This window comes from Grammomys surdaster, unplaced genomic scaffold (genome assembly GCF_004785775.1).
Source record: "Grammomys surdaster isolate TR1022 unplaced genomic scaffold, NIH_TR_1.0 143, whole genome shotgun sequence".
NCBI lineage: Eukaryota > Metazoa > Chordata > Mammalia > Rodentia > Muridae > Grammomys > Grammomys surdaster.
This window is the reverse complement of record NW_021604601.1, coordinates 6975549-6988068: the sequence shown is the minus strand read 5'-3', so window position 1 is coordinate 6988068 and position 12520 is coordinate 6975549. Positions and strand designations below refer to the sequence as shown.

Genomic DNA, 12520 nt, shown 5'->3' with positions numbered 1-12520 from the left:
TCTCTCTCTCTCTCTCTCTCTCTCTCTCTCTCTCTCTCTCTCTCGTTTGTGTGTGTGTGTGTGTGTGTGTGTGTGTGTGTGTGTGTGTGTGTTTCTAAGTCGCATCATTCGAGGACAAACTCCAGAGAGTCTCCGGCTGCACAATGTCACCTTCTGCAGAGACCGCTATGCCGAATGGCAGGCAGCTGCCTTGTGCCCTGTACCTCAATTTTCTGGCAAGGAACCTTCGGTAAGAGTGAATCCAGGAGCTTTTTAAAAATAACTGTCCCCACAGTTAAAATAATGAGAGCTTTTATAGGCTTGAAAAAAAGAACCGCCCATGTCACCACTTGATGAAGCCAACTCTTTATTAAGTGGGCTAATGGAGAAATCGAGTTATGGATAATTTTAAAAGAGATTTACTGCCAAAAGCACTTTGTTCAGTTTTGAAATGTATTCTACTCAGCCTTAAATATGGATGTCTGATATCGCAAGACTTCATAACAGCAAGAGTAATGACTCTGAGAGGGTTAGCCTCATGGCTCACCACCCACTACACCCTTGCTATTCCTCAGTCTGTCTCCTGAGCAACTGAGAAGACCAAGCCTTTTCCTAGGCTTGCCTTCTCTCTTTCTACAATTTTTGGTGATCAAAAAGGTTAGGGGTGCCCAATGACTTTTGTTATAATTAATCTCAATGTTATCCAAGAATAGATTTAATCAACTTAATTATCAATTTAATGATGATAGTGTCTACAGATTTTGAAAGTAATATTTCCTGTTTTCTGGGTGTGCAGCAGTCTTTGCAGTTGGTGACATAGGTGAAGAGGAATAACACTCTCATCTGGACTCTGATATATTAGGAAGATAAAAACTTTTGGTTTAATTGGTGATTAATACATGACATAATAAATGAAGCGACTGCATTGGGAGTAGGAACAGGCTGGGATGTGGCTTTGGTGGCAAAATGCTTGCCTAGCATACATAAAACACTGAGTTTGATCCCCAGCACCACACAAACCATGCTTGTAATCCCAGCACACAGAAGGTGGAAGCAGGACGTTCAGAGATTCAAGGTTATCATCAGCAACATAGGAGTTCCAAGAGAATCTAACCATCCTGAAGACACAAGACCTAGTCTCAAAACAAACACAAATAGAAAACAAAAAAGTAGGCGGAAACAAGTACCCAAAATGTTTTATCATTTCCGATAAGGATAATGAACTATCATAGCATTTAAGACATCAGAGGAATGTAAATAATAACCATTTCTTTTTTTTTAGTTCTCAAATACACTAAATTAAGTGCCACATTTTAAAGGTAAGAGGACTGGGAGAAATGTTTAAAACTGAGAGATGTGAAATAGATGTGCCCATTAAACTGTGGCTCCTTTAATGGCTAGTATAGATTGTCTCTGTCTTAAACTCAGCTCTCTGTAGCCACTACCTGGCCTGCATATTAATGAAGAAAATGAATACCTCTCTAAAATTTTCAGCCACAGCATCTCCATTTAAAAAAAAAAATCAATACTCTCCCACACTTTATGAATACAGACCAGGGCCTGCTCCCAGCAGTGTGTGCTAGCATTAATTATGATTAAGAGGGGAAACTTGGCCATCTCTTGCTAACTCCCCTGCCACACTTCCTTGCACATCCAAACTCACGGTGTCACTCTTTCCCATTATTTTTAATGGATCCTGATTCAAAGCATGTGTGGGCTGCACAATTACTGCTTGGATAGACTGTGCGATATTCCCTCTGATGTTCTTATTGACTCTGAATCAGAAAGGCAATCCAAGGACATGCAGGGGTTCCGTGCTCCACTGCACTTGACCTAACTCATCTTAGCAAGGCTCCGTGTAGTCCTCCTTGCCTCTCTTTCCCAGGGCACTTTTTTAATGAAGATTTTATCTGTGGAATATTCGTCAGCCGATGGCATGTTGGATCAGAGAATCTTTTTCCATCATCCTGTGTAAGCTGACCAGAGAAATCTGCTGCCCTAGTTTCTACCCCAATCTCACAGGCACACAAACCTGCAGATTTGAGAGTTGCTCACACAGTCAGTCAAGTCTCAAAAGATGTGTGGTCCTTCTTAGCCAAGAAATTAGCTCATTTCCCTGTAGGTAATAATCATATTTTTTTTTTTAGTTGTTCGTTTGGTTTTGTTTTTCACTTTCTATGAGATGATATTAGTGGTAAGAGGAAAAGCTTGGGTGAGGGTGGAGTGAATCAGTGAACATCATCAAGTGGTGAGTTCTCATGCTTGCTCATCAGAAGACAAACACAGGACTTGGACATGGGGCCCTAACCCTGGAGAGCTTTATTGTCTATAGCAATCACCTATCCATAACCACACACATGAAATAAAATCAAAGCCAACCTGCCCTTATTTTCTGGAAGGAATAAAAGCAAAGGAATCAAGTTTCATTGATATCACTATTAAATCAACACGATTTTATTTCTGTTATAATGCACTTGCTGTACTAGAGTTTTTCTGCACATTCTTGGAGACCGGAAAAAGAAAGCTAAGAAGCCATATGAATTTTCAGTTCTAAAAATGCTGACGTACTCAACAATTCTGACCCTTTGTTTAAGAGCTGGAGAAAGTAAAGTGAAGGGTGTTTCAAGGAGTTGCCTCTGATACAGAGGCATTCCAAGCAAAGCCACACCACGAGTAAAAATCTCCTGACTTTGTGGCATGCTGTGACACTTCTCCACATCCTATGGCATTCCTTCTGATTCTCCGATCTTCCTCCAAGACTTTCTTTGCCAGTCCTCTGCCACTATTTGCAAGTACACGTTCCCAGAACCACTTTTATCTCTGTGAATAAACCCAAAACATTTAAGAGTTTGGCAAGAACTTCAATGAGAATTTTCCCCAACCATCTCCCAGTTTGAAAAATACAAAATTCAAATATATATAAACGGATATGAGCCAGGGAGATAGCTTAGCTAGTAAAGCGCTTTGCATGCAGGTATGGGGACTAAAACTCTGTTCCCAGCACCCATGTAAAACTCAGTTCCCAGCACCCATGTAAAAGCCTGGCACAGAGAGTGTGTGTAATCTGAACACTGGCAGGTAGAGATGGGCAGATTCCTGGGGTTTACTGGACAATCACCTTAGCCTAATCAGTAAACCTTCAGGACCAGTGAGAGATGCTATTTCAAAAAAAAAAAAAAAAAAGTAGAAGGCTCCAAAGTTGATCTTGTGCACACACACACACACACACACACAGAGGCACGCACGTACACACACTTCACTATGTATCTGATTATACAGGATAAAAGATGGGAGCATGGTCTCCCCATCTGTTTGGTCTTGTCTATGGTGATGCTCATCCCCACGGCTGGACCACTTTCCTAACATCACTTACTGGCTATATCTCACCCTCACTCCTTAACTTCCAAGGGACTCTGGGAGTATCATAGTATAAATAAGCTTCCCTATCTCCTCTTGGAGCAATTTATATAGTAGAATAGAGATAGAGCCAAGGATTAATGGCTTACATTCTCCTTCCTGACTAACCAAGGAAAGAAAAATAACCCATTCCATTTCATCAATGTGGAGAAGTCAGAGGCTGTGGCTGATTTGACACCACCAAAATGAGATATGTGATGTCTAAACGTGTGTTTTCAAGTGGATACGGAAGATTATTTGTGAAAATACACAAAGGCTATGTGAATATCTTTGCAAATCTTTCCGTCAGGCAGAAAGAATTGTGGCCGGCATTCCTCTAAACATCCAAACCATTTCTTAAATGCTTTCAAGCATAAGGAGGCTCTGGCTTTGTTTACTTGGTCCAGCTTCATCCTCCTGCTACTTCCTCTGTTTTGCCTTCTCTGACCATCTTCACTGCCTCACCCTTGCGTGAGTGGACCAAAGGCTTCGTCCTCCAGGCCATTCGGAACATGTTGCAAAATCCCACTGAGGCAGAAGAGAGTAAGTGGGTCAAAGTGCTTTGTGTAGCCTGAATCAATCCTAGCCTTTGTCAAGCAAGCAAGAGACCCTCAGGAAAGAAGCAGAGAAAGCTGATGGGTGAAGACGGAGCTCCTGCAAACAGCTGAGACTAATGAAAGCAGAAGGGAATTAAAAATGGGAAAGATAATTAAAAAAAAATATGTCAAAGAGCTTGTGGACTTGGAGACGGACCCAGATGGCCAGTAAGGAAATAATGAGTGTCCAGAGTTTAAAGAGCACACAAACTCAAAAGAAGGAAATGTCCTCCCCTATTCCCATGATCTTAAGAAGAACTAAGGTCATGGTAGACTTAGAATGGCAAAGGGGAAATTTCAGAACCTTTTCCAAGCCTTGAGATCCAACGAGGCTCTCTGAGATCCAGCCCAGCCTCCCAAGGAAACTCAAACTGATTTTCAGAGAACCAGAGTCTGCTTTTGTTTTGTTATTCTATAAGATCAAATCAAAATTAAAAAAAAAAACCCTTGGCATTCTAAAATTCAATAAGCTCAGGAGAGGAATGTTTTCAAAGCAAGTCTCTGGACCTATGCTGGTGTTAGACAGCACATAGCGGGACTCCGTTTCTGCTGTGTGGTAAATACTCAAGAGAGGCAGCTGAGACCCTGTGCAAAGAGCGGCTGTGTACCAGGTCCACCCAAGCCCACATCTTCACCAGACGCCTTCTCATGTCCAAGGCGACATTTGATCAGACTGAGCCTCAGTTTCCTTCTCTATGAAATAAAGAGGCTCTCATACACCTTACAAGATTGTTTGACATTGAGTCACAAAATTTATACATTCCCATCCTTCCTGTCTACTGGAGAAAAGACCCCTCATGTTATACACAACACCTGAGGCAAGGCTACAAAAACAAAATGGTCACCCATAACGCAGATTATACTCAAATCAATTAAAGTAGTAAGTAACGTTTTTTTTAAGCATGAAAATGATCCTAATCATATCTCTCCAAACAATTGTTGATGCCTTTGTGAGTGTCTGTATTCAGACAGATCTCCCGGTTGTGAGGCATTATTGGCCCCCTAAATTACTATTTGAAACTCCTTATGTTGGCTGGAAAAATGCTTTTTTATAAGCCTTTGACTTCGGCTGTTTGGGAGCATTTACGACCCTATCATACATAACATAAACATCAATCTGCTTTCTTATTTCTTTGCAAATTCAATTATTTCTAATTACATAAAGGCATCATTGATCAAGGAAGCATAAAAACCAATAGAGGAGAATTTAATCTCTTAAATAAGCTTGTAGAGTTTAAGGAATAATTAAATGTTATTGTATTTAGTACATGGAGACATCTTTGTTGTTGATAGCTGGGTCAATGTTAAGGGAAATATCTTAGTCTCATCATGATACATATTGATATGGTTCAAATTAGAAATTTTGATTCTATCTTAACATACCTCTCTGTCTCTATGTGTCTCACTATCTCCTTTCTTTCTTTCCTTCTTTCTCTCTATCTCTCTTTCTTTCCTTCTTTCTTTCTTTCTGTCTCTCTGTGTGTCTCTCCCACTTTCCTTCTCTCCCTTTCTTTCTCTGATTCATTCTCTTTCCCTTCCTCCCTCCCTCTCTCCATTTGTCTCCCTCTCTCTTTCTCCCTCCCTCTCCCTGTTTCTGCCTTTCTGTCTCTCTCTGTCTGTCATCTCTCTCTCTCTCTCTCTCTCTCTCTCTCTCTCCTCTCTCTCTCTCTCCTCCCTCTCTCTGCAGGCCTGGAAATGGGCTTTGGGCCCTGTGGTCTTGTACGCATGTGAAAGGATAATTAGGTTCTGGAGATCTCACCAAGAAGTTGTCATTACCAAGGTATGTGTGTAGCTTTATGTCTGAATAAAAGCCTGAGTGTAGATGAAAATTTTTTATTAGCCCAAGTTTTTAATTTGCCATTTTTATTGCAGAACTGCCTGTAATTTAGAGGCTCATCTTCTGGTCTAATAACTGCTTGTATCGGAGCATCTTTCAGTGTGACCAATTTTACTAGAGACAGGGATCAAGGCTCCATGCTGGTACTCGGAATTCTGATAAAGGCTACAGCGTGGAATCGGAGTTAGCCATAATTCTCTTTATTATGGTTTCTCTCTAGTGAGGACAAGCCAGGAAACTACTGAGAATGCTTTACACTGACCGTAGTAACTTCCAAGAGCACATAAAGGCAGGATTTCGCAAACACGCCAACAGCATCCACACAGCTTCAGCTTCATTCTTACCTGAGTGCTGACCACGGGCTTGGAACGCAGCCATAGGTTCAGAGTACGGACGGATGCTAAGGTTCAAGATGGGGATGATGAAACGACGTGCTGCTCTACCCTATTTAGTGGTGTGTGCCTTAGAGGGACTTCTCTGCCTTCCTGTTCAAATTTGTGGCTGTTTTACTTCATGCTGGAGGAAGATAGGGACAGAGAGACAGAAAAAGCATATCCCACAGGCTAACAAAGTACGCTACCCACTCCTGAGTGTTTGCTAGTACAGTTTTAACAGAACACTATACACCATTCACTGTCACATTGAAAGCAGATGGACAGACATTCCTAACTCTGCTTTCATGTATTTCTATGTTGCTGAGTTCAAGCTTAGAACCACAGGAGGTCAATCCAGACTGGATCAAGTGTGGGAACCTAGATCCCTTAGTAGGGAGACATTTAGTAGTTCCTTTCAGGGTGGTGTCATCTCTTAGTAGGGAGACATTTAGTAGTTCCTTTCAGGGCGGTGTCAGGAGGGTGAGCACAAATCTGGAATTAAAGATTAAAATGCTGTGAGGGACTCTTCTCATGGAAAAGTGTCATATCAGTATCCACATACTGGATTATGTTCTCACCTGCACTTACTACAGAAGACATGAAGGTATGCAGATATTTTTTCAATGCAGGCAGTGGATATATACAAAGGGCAAATGTTCCTCCCTTCAAATGAGTCGTTAGCATAAAGTCCTTGTAGAAGCTGCACGGGGCTTCCCTACACCAAAGACTCAGCACCAAGACAGTAGTTAGTAAAACTGAACAAATAAAACATTTTGGGGAGAGGTGAAAGATCAATATTTTTCCCTTCAGCCTGAAGAAGATCCCAAATTATTGCTAGATTTTTTTTAAGTGAAGATGATGTGGTAACTATTTTCATAAACTCAAGTAAAATTATGAGATATCCATCCATGATCGCTTATACTCAATTCGGAATGGTTAGCTGGGCTCAGGGAAGCTTGGTCACGTGGGTCATGGAGTCACGTGCCTGCCACACTGCTTCCTTGCGCAGTTATTAAAAGTAAAGCACAGTGCCCTGCACAATGAACTCTATTATCACTCAAATTGCAAGTCTAGGCATAAAAGTGCTGACAAATTATACATCAAAAAAAAGTCAATTAAAGATTTTGCATGGAATGAAAAATGTGTTCTCGTCATTTTACCTGAGTGAAAATCCACCTCAGCTATCTTGCTCTGCTGTAGGTGGTGAGTCACCCGTCTGCAGTCCTGGAACTTCACATGAAGAAGCGTGACTTCAAGATGGCGCCCGGACAGTACATCTTCATCCAGTGCCCATCCATCTCCCCGCTGGAGTGGCACCCCTTCACTCTTACCTCTGCTCCCCAGGAGGACTTCTTCAGTGTACACATTCGAGCCTCAGGAGACTGGACAGAGGCATTATTGAAGGCCTTTGGGGCAGAGGGACAGGCTCCCAGTGAGCTCTGTAGCATGCCAAGGTGAGACCCCTAGGTCACTGTTATATTCAAGCTGCAATACTTCAAACAGGGGAAATATCTAAATGCATGAATAAACTGTTCAATTTTGCAATAGCTTTATATTAAGCCGCAAGCTTGAATTTGTCTAAAAAAAATTGAGAGTCTTCATCAAATGTATAATTTAGGAGAAGCAAGTACATTTCTGTAAAAATAAATAAATGTTCAACAAAAGTAGGCGATGATCCAGGGAGAAGGAAGAGTTTCCTTTCCAGATCCAAAAGAAGCTCTAGTCTAATTATGTACAGCCTGTCATGAGTCAGACAACTCCCTCTGCAAACTCTCTCCCACCACAGACGGAGTTCTCAGGCTGTGTTTGCAAAGGTTGGTCTCTGGAAGAAGGATAGTCTATTCTGCTCATGCTGAACTTAACCCATACCATTTCTATATGACTGCATAGTAACATATAGAAAAGTTACATAGAGACTCTTCGTCTCTGTAGCACTTTTCCCAGATACACAGTATAAGGCCCTGGAGTTATGGCTTCTTTATATGAATACATATACGTATACATATACATATACATATATATATATATCTGTAGGCTTTGAGACATAGGTCTCTAAATTTAATTGGTATTTTTTAAAATTTGTATCAAATAAATCACTGATTATTAATTATAAAAATACCAACAATAAGATGCCTTAAACAATGGATAAAGTCTCTATTTGTCTATCTATCTAATTACTTACAAAATAATCTATGTGGGCTAAGATACTAGCACTTTCTGGTTAATGACCTTTCATTTTTGTTCTTTGATTTCCATATATCAATATGTAATTAAGCCTTATTAATTAAGATTAACTCAAGGACAGTTCATTTGAATTATTAGGAAGTCTGGGATGTAGAATATTTTTAAATAAATCTATTTGAACTTTCATGAGCACATACTAAAGCCCAAATGGGTTAATCCTCCACCTCGACCATGCAGGTGACAGGTTCTCTTCAGGGAATGGTTATGAATGACTTAGAAACCTTTTCATTAGCATGTCTTTGTTCGTATGTAAATGTGTACTTTTGGAATAGTCAGAGTTATTTAATACATTCTGCCTACTGACATGCTCTAAATATTCCCTTTACAAATTGTTATTGAGAAGCTCCAGACTGGGTCGTAAGCAAGGCAGCAAATAAGCAATGAGCAAAGACAGACCTGTTTCCTACATCCATAACCCTGGGAGCTGAGAGGTCACAGTAAACAAGACGAAATCACGAGCACCCACAGTATAAATGCTAGTGTTCAACTACGGGAAGGAAGAGCAGATGAGGGAATTTTCCCCAGTCACAGAGGTCCAGGGAGACTTCCCTGGGGAAGTAACAATTAGACAAGACCTAGAGGAAAGGTAACATGTAAGCAAGTAAAGAGAGAGTAGAAGCTGCAGCTAAGTATTCCATGGGAAAAGATGTTGTGTGTCAGAAGACAATACTGTGTAGTATTTAGGTAATACAACCAAAACCAGCATGGAGAAGCGGAGGGAAAGAGATTGGGAAGAACCCAGTGGCCAGTCTGTGTAAAAACATCTTATTTATTCAAAGAATATGTTTTATCATTGTAAAGAAAAATTGCTAAGGAAAGGCAAAACATTTTTACTGCCCCTGGGCTGATGTGCATAAAGGATTTTTTTTTTGCAAATATAGTCTAAAACAGTGAGTTTTACAAGTTGTACTTAACTGACAAATTATTTCAAAATTATGTTTATTCTGAACAAATCACCTCCACTAGATTAAATGATATAAATATATAAAATCATGCAAACAAACAATGAAAATGGGGAGAAGGTTCACCATGAAAAGAAAAAAAAAAGCAAATTTTCTAAGCCCCCTTGGAGTATCTCCTTTCCCTTCGATTGGCAGCTGAGGGAGAGACTGGTGTGGAGGCACCTCATGCAGACTTCACAGTGCTCACAGTTAACAGGAGTTCCCAGAACTCTAAAAGGAGCAAGTCGTGTTGATGAGGAGCCACAGCAGATGATGGCAAGCTTTTCCTTCCATGAACAGCCCCTAGCCAGGTAGCCTTCTTCCAGTGCGGGAGGCTGAAAGTTCTAAAGCTTACCCGAAGCTCTCTGAATAGAGCATCGTGTGTGTGTGTGTGTGTGTGTGTGTGTGTGTGTGTGTGTGTGTGTGAGAGAGAGAGAGAGAGAGAGAGAGAGAGAGAGAGAGACTCTGCACTGAGTAAACATGTTCATGGGAAGGCCGGAAGTCAATGCCAGGTTGCTTCCTCAATTACTTCTCGACCCTATTTTTTGAGACAGTTTTTCATTTGCCTGAGACTTACCATTTGGATAGACTGGCTTGCCAGAAAGCTACAAAAGATCTGCCTGTCTCTGCTTTCCCCACCCTGGGATTACACGCTTGCTACCAATGCTTGGCTTTTTATACAGGTCGTGGGAATTGAACTGAGGTCCTCATGCTTATGCACCAAGCACTGAACTAACCAGTGTATCCTTCTCCCCTCCCCAAAAAGAGAATCTTTAAATACCCCAGTAACCTTCAGCCCACATTTACTGACCCACCCTATGAAACCCACCAGCTTGGGATGTCTTTGTGTCCAAGAGGGAGACATTCTGAATATCAACTGAACTGCATTATATGATTCCAGGCTGGCAGTCGATGGGCCCTTTGGAGGCTCTCTGGCAGATGTATTCCACTACCCTGTGAGTGTGTGCATTGCAACGGGGATTGGAGTCACTCCCTTCGCCTCTCTTCTGAAGTCTGTGTGGTATAAGTGTTGTGAATCACAGAGCCTGCCTGGGCTGAGCAAGGTATGGAAAAATCGTTAGGTCACCCTTCCATGGAGTGAAAGGTTCAACACCCTTATATCTCTCCTCTGCCGATTCTTGGGGAGGATTTTAATTAACTATGAGGGATAAACTCAAGGATCCTTAACTATACTTATGTTCTTAAAAATCTCCATTCAGTGTTACATTTATGAGCAGGGTTATGTCTAATCTTGTTAAAGATGACAAGACATAAATTTTATTGCTTCATTGCCATTACAGGACATGTAATTGCTCATCTCGATAAAATGTGGACAGGCTGCAAATGGCTATGTGACTGGGCTGTAGTTAGTCATATTAACAGGCGAGCTTCCCTCTCGCCTCTTTAGCTCCATTCAGTGGTTGCAAACATCCAATTCCGTCTTCCTTCCATGGCCTCTACTAGTAGACCATGCTATTCTTCTCACAATGGTCTTGTCACATGGCACCAAATCCTCCTTTGTGATTTCTTGTGTGCTCTTGGACTAGGCTTTTCCATTTCTTTGTAATATCCAGTATGAGATACCATCTCAGACTTGGACCCTGGCAAGTGAAATGAGCCTTCTTTTCCATCCCCTGAAAGTTTGATAATTGACTCTGTAAGACACTCTGTAATTAACAGAAGAAAAGATACACCAATTTATTGATCCGTAAGCTGATAGGAGCCATACAAAGTCCAAAACCCAAAGAGAGGCCAGGTGGTTGAAGCTTCAATGGCCTTTGCTTTGGCTGCTGTGTGGCTATGGACGATTTTACAGTAAGTGACTTTTAGGGGAGATGAATGAACCTAAAGAACAAATACTTGGAACAAAGCTCGCCCGTGTTCTGCCTATGGTGTCAACTCCATATTCTCCATGAGACTTGGCATTTTGGAAAATACAGCCTCTAGGTGAACAGCAGAGTTCCACAGAAAGACCCTTCCCTCACCTCAGAGGTGGAACAGTTGATGAAAGTCAGGGAGGCCTTGGTTCTCCTCAGCTCAAAGCACTCATCATGCTGATATACCACACTCTGGATTTTCATTCTCTGAACCTAAACCCTCTCAGGACCAGCATGGGGTATTTGCAACAGCAGAGGAAAGGTGGACGGGTGTCTTAAGGTTGCTATTGCTGTGACAAAATAGTATGACTGAAAAGAGCTTGAGGAGAAAAAGATTTACTTCTTTTTAGAGTTCCATGTAATAGTCCACCATAGAAAGAAGTCAGGGCAGGAAGTCAGGAGAACCTGAAGTCAGGACCTGAAGCAAGAGCAACTCATATCTTAACAGGCCAGGAAGCAGAGGTTGTACAGGAAGCAAGAGCCTTAAGCTCTTCCCCCAACCCAACTCTTCTAGAAAGGTCCAACCTCCCAAAGATCCCACAACCTCTTAAAACAGCTAAGGACCAAGCATTCAAACACATGAGCCTGTGGGAAACATTTTACATTCACACTGCAACACAGTACCTGCTCTAGGGGACGTCAGTCGTATGATGTGGTCTGCTAAAAGGAATTGCATGGCCATATGACACCTAAGAATTACTCCTTCAACATCTCATTCCAGAAGATGTGCGTCATCTGCTACCTTTTCAGACGGGGTCTGCAGAAAAGAATCTCAGAAAGCCTTGCTTCACCCATTCTTCCAAACCCCACTTAACCATCGAACCTTCATTCACGGGCTACCTACTCAGCAATTGTGTTCTGTGAAGCACTGAGAAAAATGTAACCCAAAGACCCAAAAATTGGTGTCTTCCCCACTAAGAAAGAAGAGTAAAATTAACTGCTTCCTCAGGTTCACAGTGACAGACGCCGGACATCTGTTTGTCCTCTGGTCTTGGAGCTGATCTTCACAGCTAGAGACCAGGTGTCAGAACACAAGAGCCTACGAGTAACATTTCACACTCAGACTACAACACAGTATAAGAATTAAAGTTCTGTCTCCTGGGTACAGAACTTGATGTTTAGAAAGAGTAGAGGGTCCTTCCAAAAATATGCATAATCAAAGGCAGAATCCAGATCCAACTCTGACTAGTTCTAGTTCTTTGTATGTCATAGAATCAGCACATAGTAGACATGACACCAAATGCCTGCAAACCCAGGTACACAATACTACAGGACC

The 12520-nt window shown here is 41.6% G+C and overlaps 1 protein-coding gene across 1 annotated transcript in view; it reads left to right on the top strand.

Annotated features, from left to right (window-relative positions):
* Nucleotides 1-12520, top strand: part of Nox3 (NADPH oxidase 3) — a 56715-nt gene that overhangs the window by 16591 nt on the left and 27604 nt on the right. The window contains exons 7-10 of the mRNA XM_028764384.1: nt 100-229; nt 5659-5751; nt 7383-7636; nt 10269-10431. Coding sequence (XP_028620217.1) covers nt 100-229; nt 5659-5751; nt 7383-7636; nt 10269-10431 — 640 coding nt within the window. The remainder of the gene's footprint in view (nt 1-99; nt 230-5658; nt 5752-7382; nt 7637-10268; nt 10432-12520) is intronic.